General features: G+C 36.6%; 1 protein-coding gene across 1 annotated transcript in view; it reads right to left on the bottom strand.

Moving 5' to 3' along the window:
* LOC144297513 (uncharacterized) overlaps window positions 1–19730 on the bottom strand; it is a 49790-nt gene extending 30060 nt beyond the window's left edge. The window contains exons 1-6 of the mRNA XM_077871793.1: window positions 19609–19730; window positions 19349–19551; window positions 19009–19139; window positions 14203–14247; window positions 10096–10196; window positions 9762–9862 (exon numbers count right to left, since the gene is read on the bottom strand). Of these exons, the coding sequence (XP_077727919.1) occupies window positions 9762–9862; window positions 10096–10196; window positions 14203–14247; window positions 19009–19139; window positions 19349–19551; window positions 19609–19730 (703 nt within the window). The remainder of the gene's footprint in view (window positions 1–9761; window positions 9863–10095; window positions 10197–14202; window positions 14248–19008; window positions 19140–19348; window positions 19552–19608) is intronic.
* Window positions 19731–20567: the final 837 nt, after the last annotated feature.

The raw sequence follows: 20567 nt of genomic DNA, 5'->3' as shown, positions 1-20567 counted from the left end.
GTTCCTTGTTTTGTCATTGTTTCTGGGGATTTTCTCTGATTCTTTCTTGTCTTTGTCACATTTGTTTCCTCCTTTTCACTTAAGAGTCCTCTTTAATATTTCTTGTAGGGCTGGTTTAGTGATCACAAACTTTTAGTTTTTGTTTTTCTGAGAAACCTTTTCTGAGAGAACCTCTCTCTTTCCATTCTGAATGATATCCTTGCTGGATAGAGTATTCTTGGCTGTGGATTTTTCTTATTCAGCACTTTGAATACATCTTGCCACTGCCCTCTGGCTTATCATGTTTCTGCAGAGAAATCTGCAGCTAGCCTTATGGGTTTTCCATCAGAAGTTAAAGACTTCTTTTGTCTTTCTGTGCTTAAGATTTTTTTCATTATCATCATATTTTGCAAAATTAATTACAACGTGTTGTGGTGTTGGCCTGCTTTTGTTGATTTTGCTGGGAGTTCTTTGTGCCCTCAGGATCTAGAGTGTAAAGAGAGACAAAGAAGGCATTATATAATCATAAAGAGGACAATCCAATTAGAAGGACTAACTATTGTAAATATTTGTGTATTCAACATGGGCACACCCAAATATGTAAAACAATAACAAACATAAAGGAACTTATTGATAATATACCATAATATAAAGGATTTTAACACTCCATTTACATCAATGGACAGATTATTTAAACAGAGAAAGCAAGGAAACAGTGGCTTTGAATAACACACTGGATAGATGGACTTACAGATATATTCAGAACATTCCATCATGAAACAGCATATTCTATATTCTTTCAGGGGCACCATGGAGCATTTTCCAGAATAGATCACATATTAGATCACAAAATAGGTCTCAACAAATACAAAAAGAGGGGCGCCTGGGTGGCTCAGTGGTTGAGCATCTGCCTTCAGCTCAGGGTTTGAACTTGGGGTCCTGGGATTGAGTACCACATCAAGTTCCCCACAGGGAGCCTGCTTCTTCATCTGCTTATGTCTCTGCCTCTCTCTCTGTGCTTCTCATGAATAAATAAATAAAATCTTAAAAAATTAAAAAAATACAAAAAGTTTAGTCATATCATGTGTCTTTTCTGAACACAACTCTATGAAACTTGAGGTCAACCTCAAAAACTTTTTGGAAAAAACACAAATACATGGAGGCTAAACAACATTGTAATAAACAATGAGTGGGACAGCCAGGAAATGAAAGAAGAATTAAAAAAAAATACGTGGGAAGAAATTATAATGAAAACACAATGGTCCAAAACATTTGGGATGCAGCAAAAGCAGTCCTAAGAGGGAAGTATAGAGCAATACAGGTATAACTCAAGAAGCAAGAAAAATTTCTAACAAGCACCAACTGAGAAATGAAGAAGCAATATATATAGTATATAGAAATAGATAAAGAAGAAGAAATATCTTCTTCTCTATCTATCTATCTATCTATCTATCTATGAAGAGAGATTATTCAGCCACAAAAGAATGAATGAAATCTTGTAATTTGCAACAATGTGAATGGAGGTAGAAGAGTATTATGCTCATCAAAATAAGTCAATTGGAGAAAGACAAACATAATATGATTTCACTCATGTAGAATAAGAAATAAGGGGAACAAACCAACAAAAAAAAGAGAGGTAACGCAAGAAATAAATTCTTAACTATATAAAACAAAATGATGTTTGCCAGAGGAAATGTGGGTGGGGCAATGAGTGAAATAGGTGATAGTGATTAAGGAGTGCATTTGCTGTGTGAGCACTGGGTATTATGTGGAATTATTGAATCAGTACACTGTATACTTATACATAATATTACAGTATATATTTGATACTAGAATTTAAACAAAAACTTAAAAAAATGAAGATTGGATATTTAGAGTCTTTTGTAGTTTCATACCAACCTTAATTTATTCTAGTTTTGCAAAAAATGCTATTAGTATTTTCATAGGGATCACATTTAATCCATAGGTCATTTTGTGTAATATGGATATTTTCACAATGTTAATACTTTAGTCGACAGCTATGGTATATCTTCCCATTTACTATTTGTAATCTTTGATTTTCTTTTATCAGCATCTTATAGTTTTCAGAGTATAGGACTTGTACCTCCTTGGTTAAATTTATTATTAAGTAATTTATTTCTATAAATGAAATTATAAATGGGATTATTTTCTTAATTTCATTGTCTCCTAGTTTTTTCCTAGTGTATAGAAATATAATGGATTTCTGCATACTCATTTTGTACTGTGAAACTTAGTTTATTTTATTAATTAGTTCCAGTAGGGGTTTTTTTTTTTTTGGTGGAGTCTTTAAGTTTTTCTATTTAGATAACTGTGTTATATGCAAACGGTGACAACTTTGCTTTGGATCATGACCCCAACCAAAATCAAGAGTCAACCAACTGTGCCACTCAGGTGCCCCCAACGACTATTTTTAAATGGAGTAATTTAGTGACCAACTGACTCTAGCTGAAGAAAATATTTAAAGATATTCTAATGATGAAATGTGTTCTAGGTGAAATCTTGCATATGCTTAAAGGAAAGAAAAGTTGGTGAAAATAAGTTATGTGAATATATCAAAATGCTTACAAAGTGGATAAAATATTGATGATAATGTTTCAAATTATAAGTCTGTATTTGTATTAATATTCAAGTGAACAAATACAGCATATTCAGTAAACAGAAGTGAGGCTGGTTAGGTCTTGTCACTGTTTGAGAAGAGATAAAGGTACTAATTTGTTAGACTTTAATGAGTAAAGACCATATGCTGTAAAATATAGGGTACAGTAAAAGGATATTTACAGCATATTAAATTAACAATTTCTTACAGAGGAAAGTTAAAATATGTATTGTAAAGATAAAATAAAGAAAAAACGGGGTTCAAAGACATGGTAGTGTTTACCCCTAATTAAAGGATAAGTATATTATACTTAATAACAAATTATATCTATATACTTGCACATGGAGATAAAATATATCAATAAGACAAATGATAATTTAAAATGTTAATATAAATAGAATAATTTTAATTTCAGTTCCAACAATTTTTATATTTAAATAACTGTTTGCAGATTTAATGAGATGCTCCTTCAACAGAAGCAAACAGAACAATGAAAGTATAAAGATTGAAAGCATCATGCATCACCGGCCAAGAGAAAAATTCTCTAGTTAATGTACTATCACAATACGAGGCAAAAATCATTGTTGGAAATGATGAAGCACATTTTGCTATAAAAGGCTGAGTATCCAAATCCAGTGTTTCATAAAACCCATATGTACTTAGTAATTCAAGTTGAACCTAAATTTGAAATAAAAGGAAGGAAACAATCATAACTGGAGATTCAAACAACTCTACCTCCTTGCTTATCAAACAAGTAGATATATCAGTAAACTATAGAAGGACTTGAACTAGACAATTCATAAATACATATATGCACAGACATACATACACTATATAGTAGTATAGAATACTCATAGTTTTAAGTTCACTTTAAAATTCTCCAAAAATACACTATACTCATATTTTCAAGTATATTAATATAAAACATATAGAACTGTGATGTCACTGCATTAGCCACTAGCCAACCTTGGCAATTGAGCACATGTATATGAATATTTACAATTAATTTCTAGTAATTAAACATAAATATAAGCTTAATATTGGTACTGTGTTCATATTAGCCATGTTTAACACAAATGTAAACCATATCCAGCTTCCTAGAAAATTCTCTAACTACAGTTAACCTAAAATAGAAGTTAGTAGCCAACAATTTGAGAATCTTGTATGATTTTAACTTACATATGAGCCAAATATATAATCACAATGAATGTCTAAAATTTTTATATGAATTACAAAAAAACAATAATATTTTTATTGAGAAATATTGCCTTAAGTGCATATATTACAAAAAAAGAGCAACAGCAGAAATCTGAGCATATGTGACAAGACACTAAAACCATGAAAGCAAAAATTAGGTGATATTAAGTCCAAAGTAAATAAAAGAAACAATAAATAGTACAAAATCATGACAAAGAACAAAAGTGCAGTAGAGAGGATCTTAAAGGACAAAGGTATTCTTGAAAAGACTTACTAAAATGGATAAGACTGTCAACAAAATAATAAAGAAAAGTTTTTTTTAATCTAGATTAAACTTGGGAATATATTATTGTTCTCATAGATATTAAAAGGTAAGAAAGCCATATTATAAATAAACTTTGACAACTCTTTGAAATAGAAAATTCTTAGAAAATTACTAAAATTACCAAAGTGGAGTACAACAAAAAAGAAACCTGGGTAAACCTACTGTGTGTTAAAGAAACTGAGTTCATGATATAAACTTTCCTGCAGAAACATTCTACTTGGAAGCTGGGATAGCATCAGAAGTGAATAACAACACTAAAAAAATATTGATCACATCTCCCAATCATTATGGCAATGTAGTTGCATGCATTACATCCTACAGGCATTATAAACCCTGGAAGTCACTGTTACAAATTTTGCTTTCAATGGTCTTGCATATTGCAAAGAAATTAACAAAAGATTGTCTTTCACATTTTTTCATATATTCATGACTTTTCATGTCCTTCTCACCTTCCCAAATACCCAGTTTTCTGTCTGGTACTATGTTATCCATAAGCCTGACAAATTACTTTCTTTTATCACTTTTTGTTGCACGGCAGACCTCTGGTGATGGTGGTTCCAAGTCCTTGTTGGAACACGGCTTCATGTACTTTCATTCTGGAAGACTATCAACGACATCAAGTTCTGGGTCTGCAGGTTTTCTTTCTTGAGGTGAATGTACTATTAAATTATAAATTTCATTATTTCTAATGAATTTCTGGGCATATGAAGTGTTGTTATTCCTTCATTGCTCTCAAAATGTTCTTACCTCTTTCAAAAGCATGGCTTCAATGTACCCCCTTTTGATTTAATATATATTGATCTTATTTGGGTTTTGCAGACCTTCCTGGATTTCACTTGTTTTTCAACAAATTTGAAATAGTTCTGGCCATTACTTGTTCAAATAATTTTCTACAAAACGTTTCCCTCTTCTTGTAAGATCTTAATTACACGTGTTTCATAACTTTGATGTTATCACATTGATCTATTGAACAAATTATTTTTATTCCCCTCTTAGACTGGATTATTCTTATCAAATCCATACATTTGGGTATATGCAAGCTAAATTTTTGCATGTTGCCTTAGGAGGACCCACAAAAAAACAGTGATTGTATTTAAGGGAAAAACCTCATAAAATGTATTGTAGAGCAACAGTTTTTAGTGCAAATCTCTGATTTTTATCCCCAACTATACACTTATTTATTACCAGGAAACAAAATTTTAAGATTAACAAATTTGGTACATATTAGACAGACACAACCCGGTTCTTCTTGCATTCTCCTTGGAACTGGCTGCCTGCAAAGAATACTTTTTCTGCTCTGCTGCAACAAAAGTAAATTTTAAAAGGGCAACACCTTCTAAATTTAGTACTGAGGACCCAAAATAACAAGCTGTTTATGTTCAGTACCTAATGTATAATCTCAGAAAGTTAGACAGAGAAAACTACCATTTTGATCTTTGTATCCCTGACTTCTGCATTGATCTTTCTATTCTGGATTCACTCTTGATTAACACCCTCCTAATATTGTTCCCTACATATATATATCTCTTCAGTGCTTTTGGTGGATCTCCTAACCCAAGGTCATTTTACCAAATAATTCATATGGTTTCTCAGGAGTACATATAAGACTTAGGCACCTTTTTGTGAATGTGTTTAGAAAAAATACTTTGGGAGAAAATTGGGAGGTGTTCCACATTAGAATGTATTAAGCAAATTCTCTCTTAACTTTCCCCATTTTCAGTGGTAAGAGATGCATATGTGTGGATGTGATTCTCCAACTGGAAGGAAGAAGACATTTCAGTATCTTCTTCTCCTTGGACATGGTAGGTTCCCCAAATCTGAGAATCAACAGGCTATCCTGTCATATCTTGACAATCCCTTTCAAATTCTTCAAACCCAAAAGAGACAGCATTTATATATGTCCACGTAACACATTGGATGAGGAGACTGGGGTTCTTAACCAAGAAGAGAAAGAAGAGTAATTACAACTTGATTTCAAAAAAGGAAATACATATCCAGAATGAGTTACTTTACTGTCCATATATGAGGTGTATTAAATTTCTCAAATGACTTTTTAAATGCAAACATCTTTAAGGGCACTTGAATGGCTCCATCAGTTAAGCATCTGATTTCAGCTCTGGTCATGACCCCAAGGTGCTGGAATCCAGTCCCACATCAGGCTCCCTACTTCTCCCTCTCTATTTGATCTTCTCCCCAGCTCATGCTCTCTCTCTCTCTTTCTCACACACACACACACACACACACACACACACACACAAATAAATAAATAAAATCTTAAAAAAATAAATGCAAACATCTTTGATGGTCAATGTGGTTCAGTCAGATTATATTTCTGATATCTGGTTATCTCATTGGGTGAAAGGAAGAAGACAGTTGTAGAACATGGGTTTTCTTGGAAAACAGCTTTTAATAAACTTTTGGAAAGCAAAATATGAAGAGATCACATATAGTAAGAATACAATGTGGTTAGGATTTATTTTCAGGAACTTTAGACATATTATTGATTCCTCAGATCAGCCCTATGAGGTGGCTACAATTAGGGTCATCATGCCATAGGTGATTGGTGTAGAAATGTCAAGTTCTTTGGTCAAAATGACTGAGATCTAGTAAATATCTGTATGCCAAGAAGGTAATTTTCAAATAATCTTCAAGTAACTCTGGAATAAGATATTATTTCTATCATGTTTTCCAGGACAGGAAACTGAGCCAGAGCAGTTATATAATTGAGTCACAGGGCAGCCCGGGTGGCTCAGTGCCACCTTCAGCTCAGGGCCTGATCCTGGAGACCCGGGATCGAGTCCTATGTCAGGCTCTCTGCATAGAGCCTGCTTCTCCTGCATGTGTCTCTGCCTCTCTCTGTGTGTGTCTCTCATGAATAAATAAATAAAATAAAATAAAAATTGAGCCACAGGGCTAAGAGTATGCATTTAGAAAATATGTTGAAGTGACTTGGTTTCATTGCCAGTGCCTTTAAACTTTATACCATACTGCTTATTCTCCTTTTGTAAATTGATCAAAGACTCTGGTGAAACCATCTATAAGATGATGTTTACCACTATACAAAAGACACAAAAAACTAGGTGGGAAGTTAGACAGTATTATTTTTTTCGTCTATTTCCCACTATTTTTCTTTTGCAGACTAATCTATCTCTTGAAATACAGTGAGAAAAATATTCCTAGAGTTATTATGATACATTAGGTTATTTTTCAGTGAGTCTACATTTCTTCCATCTGAGCACCTTGAAAAGATATAGTTTGCAGGCAGTCAATAATAAGTTTGGCCACTTGTCTTGTTTTCACAATATAGTATAAGTGGAAACGTGATAGTTTGTGAGTTCAGAGTCTAGGCATTAAAAAGCAGTTTCTGCTTGCTGCTAATCTCTGCCATAAAAGATTGTATACCAGGTAGCCTGCTCCTCTAGGAATAAAATACATAAAAAACATCTGGGCTGAATCTGTAGTCTGGAGTCAAGTACATGCTTAGCCTTGATCAAGTAAAATCCAACCAAGCCACAGATGAATGAGGAAGAAATGCTTATTTTAAAATGTCAATGCAAACACAACTTTAGCAATTAGTTATAGCTCCATTTACATATTATATGAAATTTATTTTTGAATAGTCATATAATTTCCCAATATGAGTATAAGGAATAAGTACAGAGAATATAAAGAATATGTCTATATTCAAAGAGATAAATATATATAAAATATGAATTTATTTTGCAAATAATAATCCAGGAATCTCTTGCCCTCTTATAATTGAATAAGGGTAGATATATCTCTGAATCATTATCAAAGTACTAAAGTTTGTCCTGAATTCTGGTAATAATTAGCTGTTTGCTCTACACCAATATCTTTATACTATTATTTCTCTCATTTTCTTTCTTATTTAACATTTTATTTTTTGAATCAAAGTATTTTTTAGCATAGCAGTAAAGAACAACAGAGGTGGTGATGTGGAGAACTAAAAAAAAGAAAATCTCTTCCAATATATCTGAAATCCAAGAGAGGGAAACAAGACACAGGAAAAAGTATGAAAGGACACTGGTTTTATCCAATGAAAGACCAATCTCTACCAAATAATGAACCTAATCTTTGATGGTGCTGCAGTAAAACAGATCCTGAAGGTACACTTTGGTTCCATTCTCTGAGAAAGTGGGGCAGATGTGAAAAACTCATATAGCCACCCTGTGGTGGTTGCATGATCTGAGTGTCTGTTAACAATTGAGCACTCCTAGCTCCAAATGAATCCCTTACTGCCCTAGTCTCAGAAAATAGAGGTAGGTGCTTTACAATTCTTTCCCCTGTCAGCTCACATGAAGTTGAGTTTTGTCAGTAAGAGGCAATGAAGACACATTGCAGCAGAAAGGGCCCTTCTTCTGGTTCCATGATGTTTTCATGGAGTTTGGCCACTATGGCTTGGTTCCCAGCTGCATGCATGCAGGAAGTCCTATGTATTCAGCCTCCAGTAAGTTTTTGTGGCCAAAGTCAGTCATCCTTCCTGCCCTCTACTCTGTGCCCCCCTAACAATCTGGCAGGCATTCTTCCTGCTTGTCAGTCACAGCCTGAGATCCATCCTCACCAATTTCAGCCTGTGGACTATGGAGCTGCACTGTCCCAGGTCAATCCCATGAACATGTCTGCCTTGAAGCTGTGTGTAGGCACGTTGTCTTCAATGATATCTGAATCCCATCTTCAGAGGGTAAACCTGGCTTCCCAGTGATCAGTCCTTTGGGTACTCTCCTTTACCCCTAAGGTATCCTTATAATTTTTTTAAATCTTAGTAGACTTTGCTCTTAGTACATTTTCTCTTACAAACTCACAATAAAGCTTCCCCTGGTTTCTGTCTCATGACTCCATTCTGACCGGTAATCCTGCCACCATGGGCTGTTCGACCCTCATTTGCAGACCCTTTAAGGGTTAGAAAAAAAATCAATTAATTTGGAAATATGAATAGATATTCACTTAATTGAGAAATTTACAATAATGTTATGATTTCTAATTCATATATAATTAATTTTAATAAATAGCAAAGGCTTAAGAAATGCATAATATGTACCTCAGTATACATTTTTTACATTGATACTAATAAATAATGAAAAATAGTTTGAGAACACCGAGGGTGAAACCTTATGTACAAATTGGACTTTGGGTGTTCATGATGCATTGATGTAGGTTCATTTTCGGTAATGAATGAACCATTCTAGTGGATGACATTAATAACAGGGGAGAGGTAGGTGTGCAGACAGAAGCTATTGAGGAAAACTCTGTACCTTCTTCTTAAATTTTTGTGAACATAAAATTGCTCTGAAAAATTATACCTGGGGGCAGCCCAGGTGGCTCAGTAGTTTAGATCCGCCTTCAGCCCAGGGCCTGATCCTGGAGACCCGGGATCGAGTACCACATCAGGCTCCCTCCATGGAGCCTGCTTCTCCCTCTACCTGTGTCTCTGCCTCTCTCTCTGTGTGTGTCTCTCATGAATAAATAAATAAATAAAATCTTAAAAAAAAAAAGAAAAGTTATACCTGAAAAATATTCTGAAAAAATAATTGTATGGCTTTTGAAGAAATTAAAAATATGTTCTTTATAGATGGTGAGATAACATTATACCAAAATTAAGTAACTAAAATGCCTGGTGCTTACAAATGTATGTTCTAATTATTGAGCATAATGAAGGTAAATGTTTCTTCAAGTTAAAATTGAGATATGGACAAGTATGGTCACTCTTTGATGATGCTGTAAACCTGAAATACAGAGAATTATCTCATTAGTCCTACCAATATATACCATAATATTTTGATGAAGTAACAATTTATTACAACTAATAGTAATATATCTAAGTCTGAATATTTCTCATACAATTCATTTAGAAAACATTTCAACAATTGTGTTTATATAATTGTTCACATATTGCTGTTTTTCTTTGTAAGATTAATTCTTTTAAGGCACAAAATACAAAAATTCTCAAGAAACTTACACTTTGGAAAGAAATGTTGATTCTTTTGGCCACACAGATGAACTATTATTTCTTCTTTGGGGGACTCTAATCCATGAAGTATTAGTGAAAAACTTCAAGAACTACTATGAGAAAACAAATTTTATTAGAAATCAAACAAAAGTTCTTATACTCATTTGAATTTTCTAGTAACAAAGTTAATTCTTTCTTACTCTATAGAATCTTTCAAATTATAATACAATGTTTCATACTGGACACATTCTAAAAGTTTATGAGTAGGAGTAAGTGAAGATGACAAATTTACAAAGACAACAATTTCAGAATTCTGAAAATTTATCAAAGGTTAACAATATTTTATGAAATATTTATATTGGAAACAGTCCTAGATATTTCAAGTGAGAAGAAGAACATTTGTCATCTTATTATCTAGGACAACTCTCACACCTCCCACCACTCACCCTAGCTCAGTGATCAAGAACTGTAGCTTATTCAATTTGGAGAAGGTGTGAAAAAGAATGGTGCTGGTGCCACAAGGGCAGACTTGATTAGCAGTGGGGAAGGGGACAAAATAGCACACTGATTTTTCAGCTCGAAGTGCTGATTTTGCTTGGTACAAATGAGGAAAACCATACTTTTCTAGTCAGAGGTTGTGGTTTGGTGTCAAGGACTCTGACTCCCGTAGGTATAATGGGAAGGTATTGTAGGAAAAGTGTGACTGAAGAGATGACATTAGCTCTCTACATACTGTTAGCTGATGGAAAAATATGTGCACAGGGAGAGGAGACCAAGATGAACTGAATAGAAAGTAAAAGCTGAAGAAGACTTGAGAAGTGCTAGTTATGAGTACTCCCTTCCCAACCTCACATACACACACACACACACACACACACATGCACACACATCACAGGGAAGAGGGAGAAAGTCTTACTGACTTGCAGTATTTGAATACAGTCTTCTAAAAATTTAGCAGTTGAGATCCAAGCTACAAAATCACAAGGGCAATCCCTAGGAATATAGGTTAAAAATAAAAATAAACAATACGAATTTGGAAAAACTGAACAAAGGTATCAGGAGGCCCACTTTAGAGGAGAATATTCTGCAGTAAAGTCTATGCAACTATAAAAATAACAAATCTAGGAAAAAGGAAAGAGAATACATGTTCACTGAACTATATTATCAAAAATGTCTACTGAAAAAATTAGGAAATGGGGCACTTGGGTGGCTTATTTGGTTAAACAGCCAACTCTTGATTTTGGCTCAGGTCATGATCTCAGGGTTGAACCCCATATCAGGCTCCACACTCAGACTCATGAAGTCTGCCTGCATTCTGTCTCTTCCTCTCCCTCTGCCCCTCCTCATTTACATGCACATATGTGGGTAAGCTTTCTCTCTCTAAAATAAATAAAACTTTTTAAAAATTTAGGAAAAATGAAGAAAAGTTGGAAAATATCTTCCATACTAAGAGAAAGTGTAGGTCAATAGAAATTTCTACTGAGAGAAGATGTTAGATTTATTAGGGAAAAAAGTATTTTAAAGTAATGTTTATAAATATATGTAAATTATAAAGAAAACAATGTTCAGATAGTTAAACGAACATATGGTGGCAGCAATAACAAGTAGGAAATATCAATAGAGAAATAAAACTATATGAATAAACCACAGAAAATTCTGAGTTTATAAATTCATACTTGAAATGAAAACTTCAATTATTGGCTCTACAGAAAATTTGAGATGCAGTAGAAAAGGTTGATGAAATTGAGAAATTATTCATCCCATAGGATGAGAAAGAAGAGAGAGAAAAATTAACAGTTTAGAGATCTTAGAAACAGTTTCAGGGAATCCAGCATAAGTTTAACTACAAACCCACAGCAGAGGCAGATAAAAAAACAGAACAACAATCTAAAGTCATGATGAAGGAAAAGCTTATTAAATATCATTTAAAAATATTTATGGACACCAGAGGGCTAGCAAACTACTGATAGGATAAGTAAGCACATACAAATCCAACTCTCAAGACTGATGTAAAATGAAATGACCAAAAACACTTGTAAACACGGACAAGAAATGCTTTTGAGGGAATAGGTGACTTAAGTCAGTGTGAAAGTCACGAAATAAGCAATAGATCTTCCACCTTCAGCAATATTAAACAATTGTATCTACCACAGAATCCATACCTGACCTGAATGCTAGTTCAGACTGGAGGGGGAATACAATCAGCAAGACAAAGGAACAGAAAGCTCCAGGCCCTAAATCTTCTGTGGAACCAATAACTTCAAATTACACCCAGATACACAATCCATATATATTCAGTCTAATCAATTTTTGATATGAGTACCAAAGCCATTCAAATGGGAAAAAAATAGGATTTTTCACAAATGGTGATGGGAAACTGACTATCCGCATGCAAAAGAATGAAGCTGGATGCTTATATTGTCACCATATACAGAAGTTAATTCAAAATGGACTAAAGACTTAAACATAAGATGTAAAACTATAAAATTCCTTTAAGAGAACATGAAGAGAAGTAACATCAAATTTGGAAATGATTTCCTGAGCATGCTACCAAAAGGAAAGACCTCAAAGGAAAAAATCCATTATACACAAATGGGCTACATCAAACTAAGACATTTCTGTGCAACAAGGGGCATGATCAACAGAATGAAAAGGCAAAGTGAGGGGGAAAAAAAAAACAACACTTGGAAATCATACATCAAACAAGAGATTCATATCCAAAATTTATAAGGAATCCCATAAATCATTAATAAAAACAAAACCCAAATAACCCAATTAAAAATGGGTAAAAGAATTGAATAGACACTTTTTCCAAAGAAAATATACAAATAGTCAAGAAATTTATGAAAAGATTCCCAATATCACTAATGATCAGAGAAATGCAAATCAAAACCAAAGAGATATCTCCTCATATTGTTTAGGTTGGATTTTATCAAAAACGTGTTGGTGAGGAGGTAGAAAAAGAGGACTGTTGTGCACTCTTGTTGGGAATATAAATTGGTCAGCCATTATGAAGAAGAGTATGGAGCTGCTTCAAGAAATTAAAATAGAATTACCATATGAATCAGCAATCCTATATAAAGGAAAATACATAAAAGAATTGAAAGTAAGATTTCAAAGAGATATCTGTACATCCATGCTCACTGCTGCATTATTCACAAGAGCCAAGTGGTAGAAGCAGCACAGATGTCCAGTGAGGGATCAGTTGATTAAGAAAATATACATAAGGATATATTATTATTCAGCCTTTAAAAGAAGGAAATCCTATTCCATGCTACAATATGGATGAAACTGCAAGACTTTAGGCTAAGTGACATAATCCAGTCACATACACACCTACACAAAACAGTATATGATTCCACTTATACGAAGTATGTAAGGTATTCAAAATCAGAAACAGAAAGAAGAATGGTGATTACTAAGGATAAGGGGAAAGTACAGAAGGGAAATTATTATTCAATGAGTATAGAGTTCCAGGTTTACACGGTTAAAGTTCTAGAAATCTGTTTATGCAACAATGTGAACATAGTTAGCACTCCTAAACTGTATGCTTAAAGTCAGTTAAGATGCCTGATTGTAAATATAAGATGTGAGATAATGTATACGATTCCCACTATAATACAGTCTGGAAATAACAAAACTACGGTCTCAAAAAAGATCAGTGGTTGATAGGATTTGGCAGGGAAGAAAGGATGGCTAGATGGAGCACAGAGGATGTTTTTAGGCAGTGAAACCACTCTCTATAATTCCATAAAGGTTGATACATGTCATTACATATTTCTCATAAAGTGCGAGTAAAAAAAATCAAGAGTAAAACTTAAAGTAATTGAAAATGAGAATCTATCTACTATGTGTGCACAGACACAGAGACAGTAGGAGAATATAGGAAATCTCTACACTTTGTCGAGTCTTCCTGTGAACCTAAAACTGATCTAATAAAAGTCTAATTTTTTAACACTGAAATGTGGTAAATTATGATATATGGACTTTTTTTTGCCACAACTCAAAAAATAAAAGGCAAACAAACCCAAAAAGGTGATCTTGACAGAAGCAAGTGAAAAACTAGTCATTATATTTAGGAAAAAATAACAGTAGGATTATTAGATGAGTTCTTACCAGAAACAATGAACAATAAGAGACAGGGAAGGTCAAATTCAAGTACTGAAACAACAATAACAACAACAAGAAACAGATCAGCTTTGTTTCTACACAAAAATCCTCCCCTCCCCCCCAAAAAAAACAAAAACCTTTGTCAAACAAGAATTACAAATTTAGCAAAACAGCCTTTCATTTATTTTTTTTAAGATTTTATTTATTTGATAGAAAGAGAGAGAACAAGTAGGGTGAGCAGCAGAAGGAGAGGAAGAAGTAGGCTCTCCACTGAGCAGGGAGCCCAACATGGGAATGGATCCCAGGATGCTGGGATCATGGCCTGAGCCAAAGGCAGACACTTAACTGACTGAGCCACCCAGGTACCTGCAAAATAGTCTCTCAAAAAAGAAAGTGCATAGTTGCACCTGGGTGGCTCAGTAGGTTGAGTATCTTACTCTCGATTTTGGCTCATGTCAGGATCTCAGGGTCCTGCGATCCAGTCCAGTGCTAGACTCTGTGCTCAGTGGGAAGTGTGCTTGAGAATTTTTCTCCCTCTTTTTCTGCAACTCCCCCTGCCTTTGAAGAAGTGAAAAAAATCTTAAAAATAAATAAAAGAAGGTACATAAAGACCCCATAAGGAGCACAAAACTTAAGAGAATTTTTTTTTATTGGTGTTCAATTTACTAACATACAGAATAACCCCCAGTGCCCGTCACCCATTCACTCCCACCCCCCGCCCTCCTCCCCTTCCAACACCCCTAGTTCGTTTCCCAGAGTTAGCAGTCTTTACGTTCTGTCTCCCTTTCTGATATTTCCCACACATTTCTTCCCCCTTCCCTTATATTCCCTTACACTATTATTTATATTCCCCAAAGGAATGAGAACATATAATGTTTGTCCTTCTCCGACTGGCTTACTTCACTCAGCATAATACCCTCCAGTTCCATCACGTTGAAGCAAATTAATAGACCTCTCTCCAAAAATGTTCTTCAAGCTAAATATAAATGATGCTAGGTAGTAACACAAATACACAAGAAGGAATAAATCAGCAGAAATGGTGAGTATGTTAGCAAATTTAAAATCTTTGTATTTTTGACTCATAATTTCCTTAAAAGTTAAGATTATTTAAAGGCATCACTGTATCACTATATAGTTGTATCTATACCTTATTTTTAGCATCTGTTAGTTTTTGTGTGCAAAGTCAACATGAATGCTTCCTTTCAAGTCACTGATTTGGAATCATGAATGCAGTGTAGGAAAAGACATGAATAATTGGTGTTCAGAAACCAATGCTAGATGGATTCAGTACAAAACCGTGAAGTGCAGGTTTCCCCAATCTATCTGAAAGCAGAAGGTTCCAATGAAACTTTTTCCTATGCTGAAATGATGTAAATTGAGGAAGTGATTACTATTAATTTATATGGAAAAATTGTTGAGCATTCGCTGATCCAAAAAATAACCTCTCTTAGGCTATTCTGATACCTAAGACACATCATGCTAATGGATGTGCAAAATAAATTGAAATAAAACACAGATCCTCAAAAACACTGTTCAAAGTTATGATTGATACTGAGATGCTAAGTATAGTTTTGAGGAAGAAACTTGATGAGGCCATTCTTGCTGCTTACAGTGTGGACTGCCTCTATAACAGCAAAACTAGCACTGAACACAGTTCTCTCTTTTTTGCTTTGGGCCCTAAAAGCAACAATCCCCTTCAGATTTCTGTTGTTCATCAAAAACTGGTACTAACATAGGTATTTCATAAAAGCAGTGACATAAAAGAAAAGCAGTGACATAGGAAAATTTTTGAAAAGTTGAGGCATACATGTAATAATTAAGGGGAAGAAATTAGCTTTCTTAGAGCTAACTGAAAATATTTGTGAGAATTTAGACAGAATTAATTGAAAAATATGGTGATCAGTTAATATGTGTGAAGATGGAGGGCTAGGAGGTCCCAATGCTTATTTGCCTCACAAAACCCAGTAAGAACAATCACTAAACAAATTCAAACTAAAAATGGCTCAGGAAAAGCTCTAGACAACAAAGAAGCAGAAAAAACCTGGTGGAGTGCAAAAGTCCAGGATGGTGCCATTGAAAGGAAAGCAAGCATTTTGCATGTAAAACAAAATCCCCCAGTTGAGAGCCACCTGACACTTGGAGGAATCCCCTCAGAGGGAGTGACCACATGCAGAGGAGAGCAGGAGAATCCAGCAAGCTTCATCTTTGTGGACATCTGTAGCTTTTGTCACAGAGATGCCCCACCAATGCTGATCCTGCTTGTTGGAACATCCCAGAGTGCTCCACCCAACATCTACTCCCAGAGGCTGGAGCTACTGCTAAGGGGAGACTTGCTTTCAGGGGCCCCAATTACTGCTTTTAGGGACTGGGCACCACAGTACCTCATCATATGTAAGACTAGAGCTGCTTATGGTTTTTGCCCACCCCAGTCCCAAGATGGTCTTTGTCTCACCAATACTGGAGCAGCCTCTGCTACCCTGACACTTGCCCCAAGTCCTAAGATATGCTATGATAGCCATATCACTATCACTAGTGATGCATGCTGCTGCTACCCTGAGCCCCAGCCACTGGGTTCCATGTTATAATTTTGGGTTTTTATTGTAAAAGGTGCTCCTGTTGTTCTAAATCCCATCCCCATCCCAGGCCTGGATTCTTACTGCCATTTTTAAAAGTAGGTTACTGCTATCTGGACCCTTTCTTACACCTGTGGAAGCTCCAAGTTCTGACCCATCAAGCTCCCACTGCCTTGAGCCCAATCTGTGGTTTCATAGCAGGGCTCTAAATCCTCATTGCTCATATACTACTGCTGCATCTCAAGACATATTTTCAGCTCCCAGGTCACAGCTTGAAGAACTGTCATTAGAGGCTGTGCTGGTAGACCTCTGTGCCTACCTCCCTGAGTCCTGACACATGGCTTTAACAAACTCCCACTGAATCATGCTGCTGCTATCTTGTGACTGCTACTTGGGACAGATTGAAACTTGGACTTGGTATCCTCAAACTATGCTACTACTACTATACCCTCCTCCTGGGCCTAAGCTCCCATTGAACCTTTTCATCCCAGAGTCCATGTCACTGTTACATTCCTCCAGCCAGCTGGAGTCACAGTATTGAGTCCCTGAGATTCAAGTACAGTTTGTAGGGAATACCTGCAGATGTCTCTACCTTAGACACAAGTGCCACAGCCACAACAAGTCAACCTGTGCACCAACATGCAGTGACTATGGTAGCTCCATCTGCGCCTGATCCTGAGTGACAATTCTAATACTGCTTTAAGGGCTCTGATATCAACATGCCATAGCAGACACCAAAAAAGATTCTCTCAGCAAGAACTTCTTCCCATGGAAAAACAGGGTAGAGTGGGATGATATATCCCTTGATCTGTCAACTTAGAGTATCTCACTCAACTAGGCTGTCATTCAGAAATGAAGAAGACTTCCCCAGCATCCGTGGTATGGAGTGTCAAAATTCTAGCTCTAACCCAAATGGCAGTCAAGGAGAGCAGCAGAATGACTCCAGTGGTGGTCTATTAAACGGCATGTTAAAAGAAATTTTAACCATTAGACCTGCTCTACAGAAATGCTAAAGGGAATTCTTCGAGCTTAGAGAAAAAGACAAAAATAAGTAACATAAAAATATATGAAAATATAAAATCACTGGTAGAGGCAAAAGGGAAAAAATATCCTTGACATTGGCATAGGCAATGATTTCATGTAGAAGTCACCAAAACTACAAGGAACAACAACTAATTTAAAAAGTAAGAGTGCATTAAACTGAAGATTTTCTGCCCATAAAAGGAAGGAATCCATAGTTGAAAGAATAATGTACAGAAAAGGAGAAAATATTTGTAAACTATACATAGGATGAGGGACTATAATCCAAAATATATAAAGAATTCATATAATGCAATATAAAGAAAGAAAATAACCCAATATAAAAGATGATCAAAGGACCTGAGTAGACATTTTTCTGAAGACATACAAATGGCCAATAGGTACATGAAAAGTGTTCAAAATCACTAATTATCATGGAAATGGAAATCAAAAAAGGAAATATCACCTCATGCCTGTTAGAATGGTATTTTCAAAAAAAAAAAAAAAAAAAGGCTTTTTTTTCTCCAGAAAGACAAGAGATGCTTGATATTGGTGAGGATTTGAAGAAAATGAAATCCTTTGGAGAACTGTAAATCAGTGCTGCCACAATGGAAATAGTATGGCAGCTTTTAAGACATTAAAAGTAAAAACTACCGGGATCCCTGGGTGGCGCAGCGGTTTGGCGCCTGCCTTTGGCCCAGGGTGCGATCCTGGAGACCCGGGATTGAATCCCACATCGGGCTCCCGGTGCATGGAGCCTGCTTCTCCCTCTGCCTATGTCTCTGCCTCTCTCTCTCTCTCTGTGTGACTATCATAAATAAATTAAAAAAAAAAAAGTAAAAACTACCATATAAATCAGTAATGTCATTCTTATGTATATATTTAGAGGAACTTAACACCTCAAACGTATCTGCACACTCATGCTCATTGCAACATTATTCACAATAGCCAATTTATGAAAAGAACCTAAGTATCAGGCGTTAGATATATAAAGGATATGTCAAACGTATACAGATACATGCCCCACCACACAAAGATATATATATACACATTGAAATATTATTCAGTCATGAGAAAAAGGAAATCTTGCCATTTGTGACAAAGGGATGACCCTTGAAGGCATCATATTAAGTGCCAAAAGTCAGAGAGAGACAAATCCGTATGGTGTCGCATGTAGAATCTAAAACATTGACCTTGTAAAGAGTAGAATGTTCTTTACCAGAGGCTGTGGAGTGGAGGAATTCAGTAGATGTTTAAGAATATAAAGGAGTCCGGCAGAAAGCGAGGTGAGAAGCGCAGGGCGGTCGGTCCCGGGCCCTCCAGGCCCTCGGGCCTGAGGCGGGGCGTGAACTGGGGGGCCCAAGGAGAGGTCAGGAGCTCGGACCTGCAGACACCCAGCGCCCTCGCCGCAGCTGCCCACCCCCCGGCCAGGCCCACACTTTGCAGCAGTTGTGAGCCTCTCCCCACCCCCACCCCCACCCCGGCGCCCAGGGCTGCGGCGTCTCGGAGCGGGACCTCGCCGGCTGCCCACTCTCCCGGCCCAGCTCTGCGGAGCCTACGCGAAGCCCCCGCCCAGCCAGCCCGGCCGGAGCCTTTGGACGTCGGGCGTGGCGGGGTGAGAACAATATGGCGGCCGCTCAAACGCCGGGCCGGCCCTTGGGGCCTCCGAGGGCCTGAGAAGGCGGGTCTCCGCGCGGACGTAAGCTCGGCCGCCCTGCCCTCGGGCTTTGGCGCCCCACAGACCCGGGCCCCGGGATGACCACTCCGTCCCAGGTGGATGAAACGTCACCTACGGCCAACAGTGGACAGAGGCCCTAACGGCCGGAAGGTGAGCGAAGCTCCTCCCCGCCCCCCGCTCCCCGCCCCCCGCTCCCCGCCCCGGTCGGCGACGGGTGGAACAGTTGATGGGCCAAAGGCGGTTGGTCTTCGTTCTACAGACATTGCTGTCGGAAGATCGAAATGGGAGAATTACGAACCGCGTTTGGCCAGTAGGAAGACCACCCTTTGGGAAGATTTCCTGGCCGTTTGTAGAAGGCCTGTGTATATAATTTGAAAAAGCTGCTCTCAACTTACCCCCCAACCTTTTCAAAAGAAAACTTTTGCCACATCTAGGCCTTCTAGATGTAAAGAGGCTGCCGACATATGATAAAGTAGAGTTAGAAAATCATACGTCTTGTAAATGCCTGTTTGGTTTTTTGTTTTGTTTTTGTTTTTAAATCATAGAAATGTCTTTTGGAAATGACTTTTTGAAATGGAATTGTTAGATCACTTCTAGAAGCGACATCAGGAGCAACACACGTTCACGTTTGTGCAGTGGGTAAGAGGACATGAAGTAGACGACCTTGAGGAGGAAGAAAAGAAGGTTCTGTGCCAGACTGGTCATACTTAGAGAAGACATTTTCACATTATAACCATTGTTTTGTGTGTGCATCTTATTCCTCAACTACTGTGTATATAGTTGACAATGCTAAGTACCTTTGTCAAATATCTAGTCTTTCTAGATGTTCTGAAGTGCCTGATACATGTTAAAAATAGAGGTAGTAAAAATACATTTTGTAAATATCTTCGTTGACATTCATAGGAAATGCTGTTTAATTTGCGATGAATGGCCAAACCACCTCTTTGAATAGTATGCATTGTGTTTGTGCACTGGTTCAAAGGAAGAGGGAGGAGAAGGAAGTGCAAAGAGCTTTGCCGGTGTGTTTATGGCGAGGGAAGATTAACCATTGTCCTTTATGTTCCTGCATTTTGTTTTACTTAGCTGTGTGTATAGTGTAT

Source organism: Canis aureus, chromosome 25, assembly GCF_053574225.1.
Source record: "Canis aureus isolate CA01 chromosome 25, VMU_Caureus_v.1.0, whole genome shotgun sequence".
Lineage (NCBI taxonomy): Eukaryota > Metazoa > Chordata > Mammalia > Carnivora > Canidae > Canis > Canis aureus.
The sequence above is the reverse complement of the archived record's forward strand: the minus strand, read 5'-3'. Positions and strand labels throughout refer to the sequence as shown.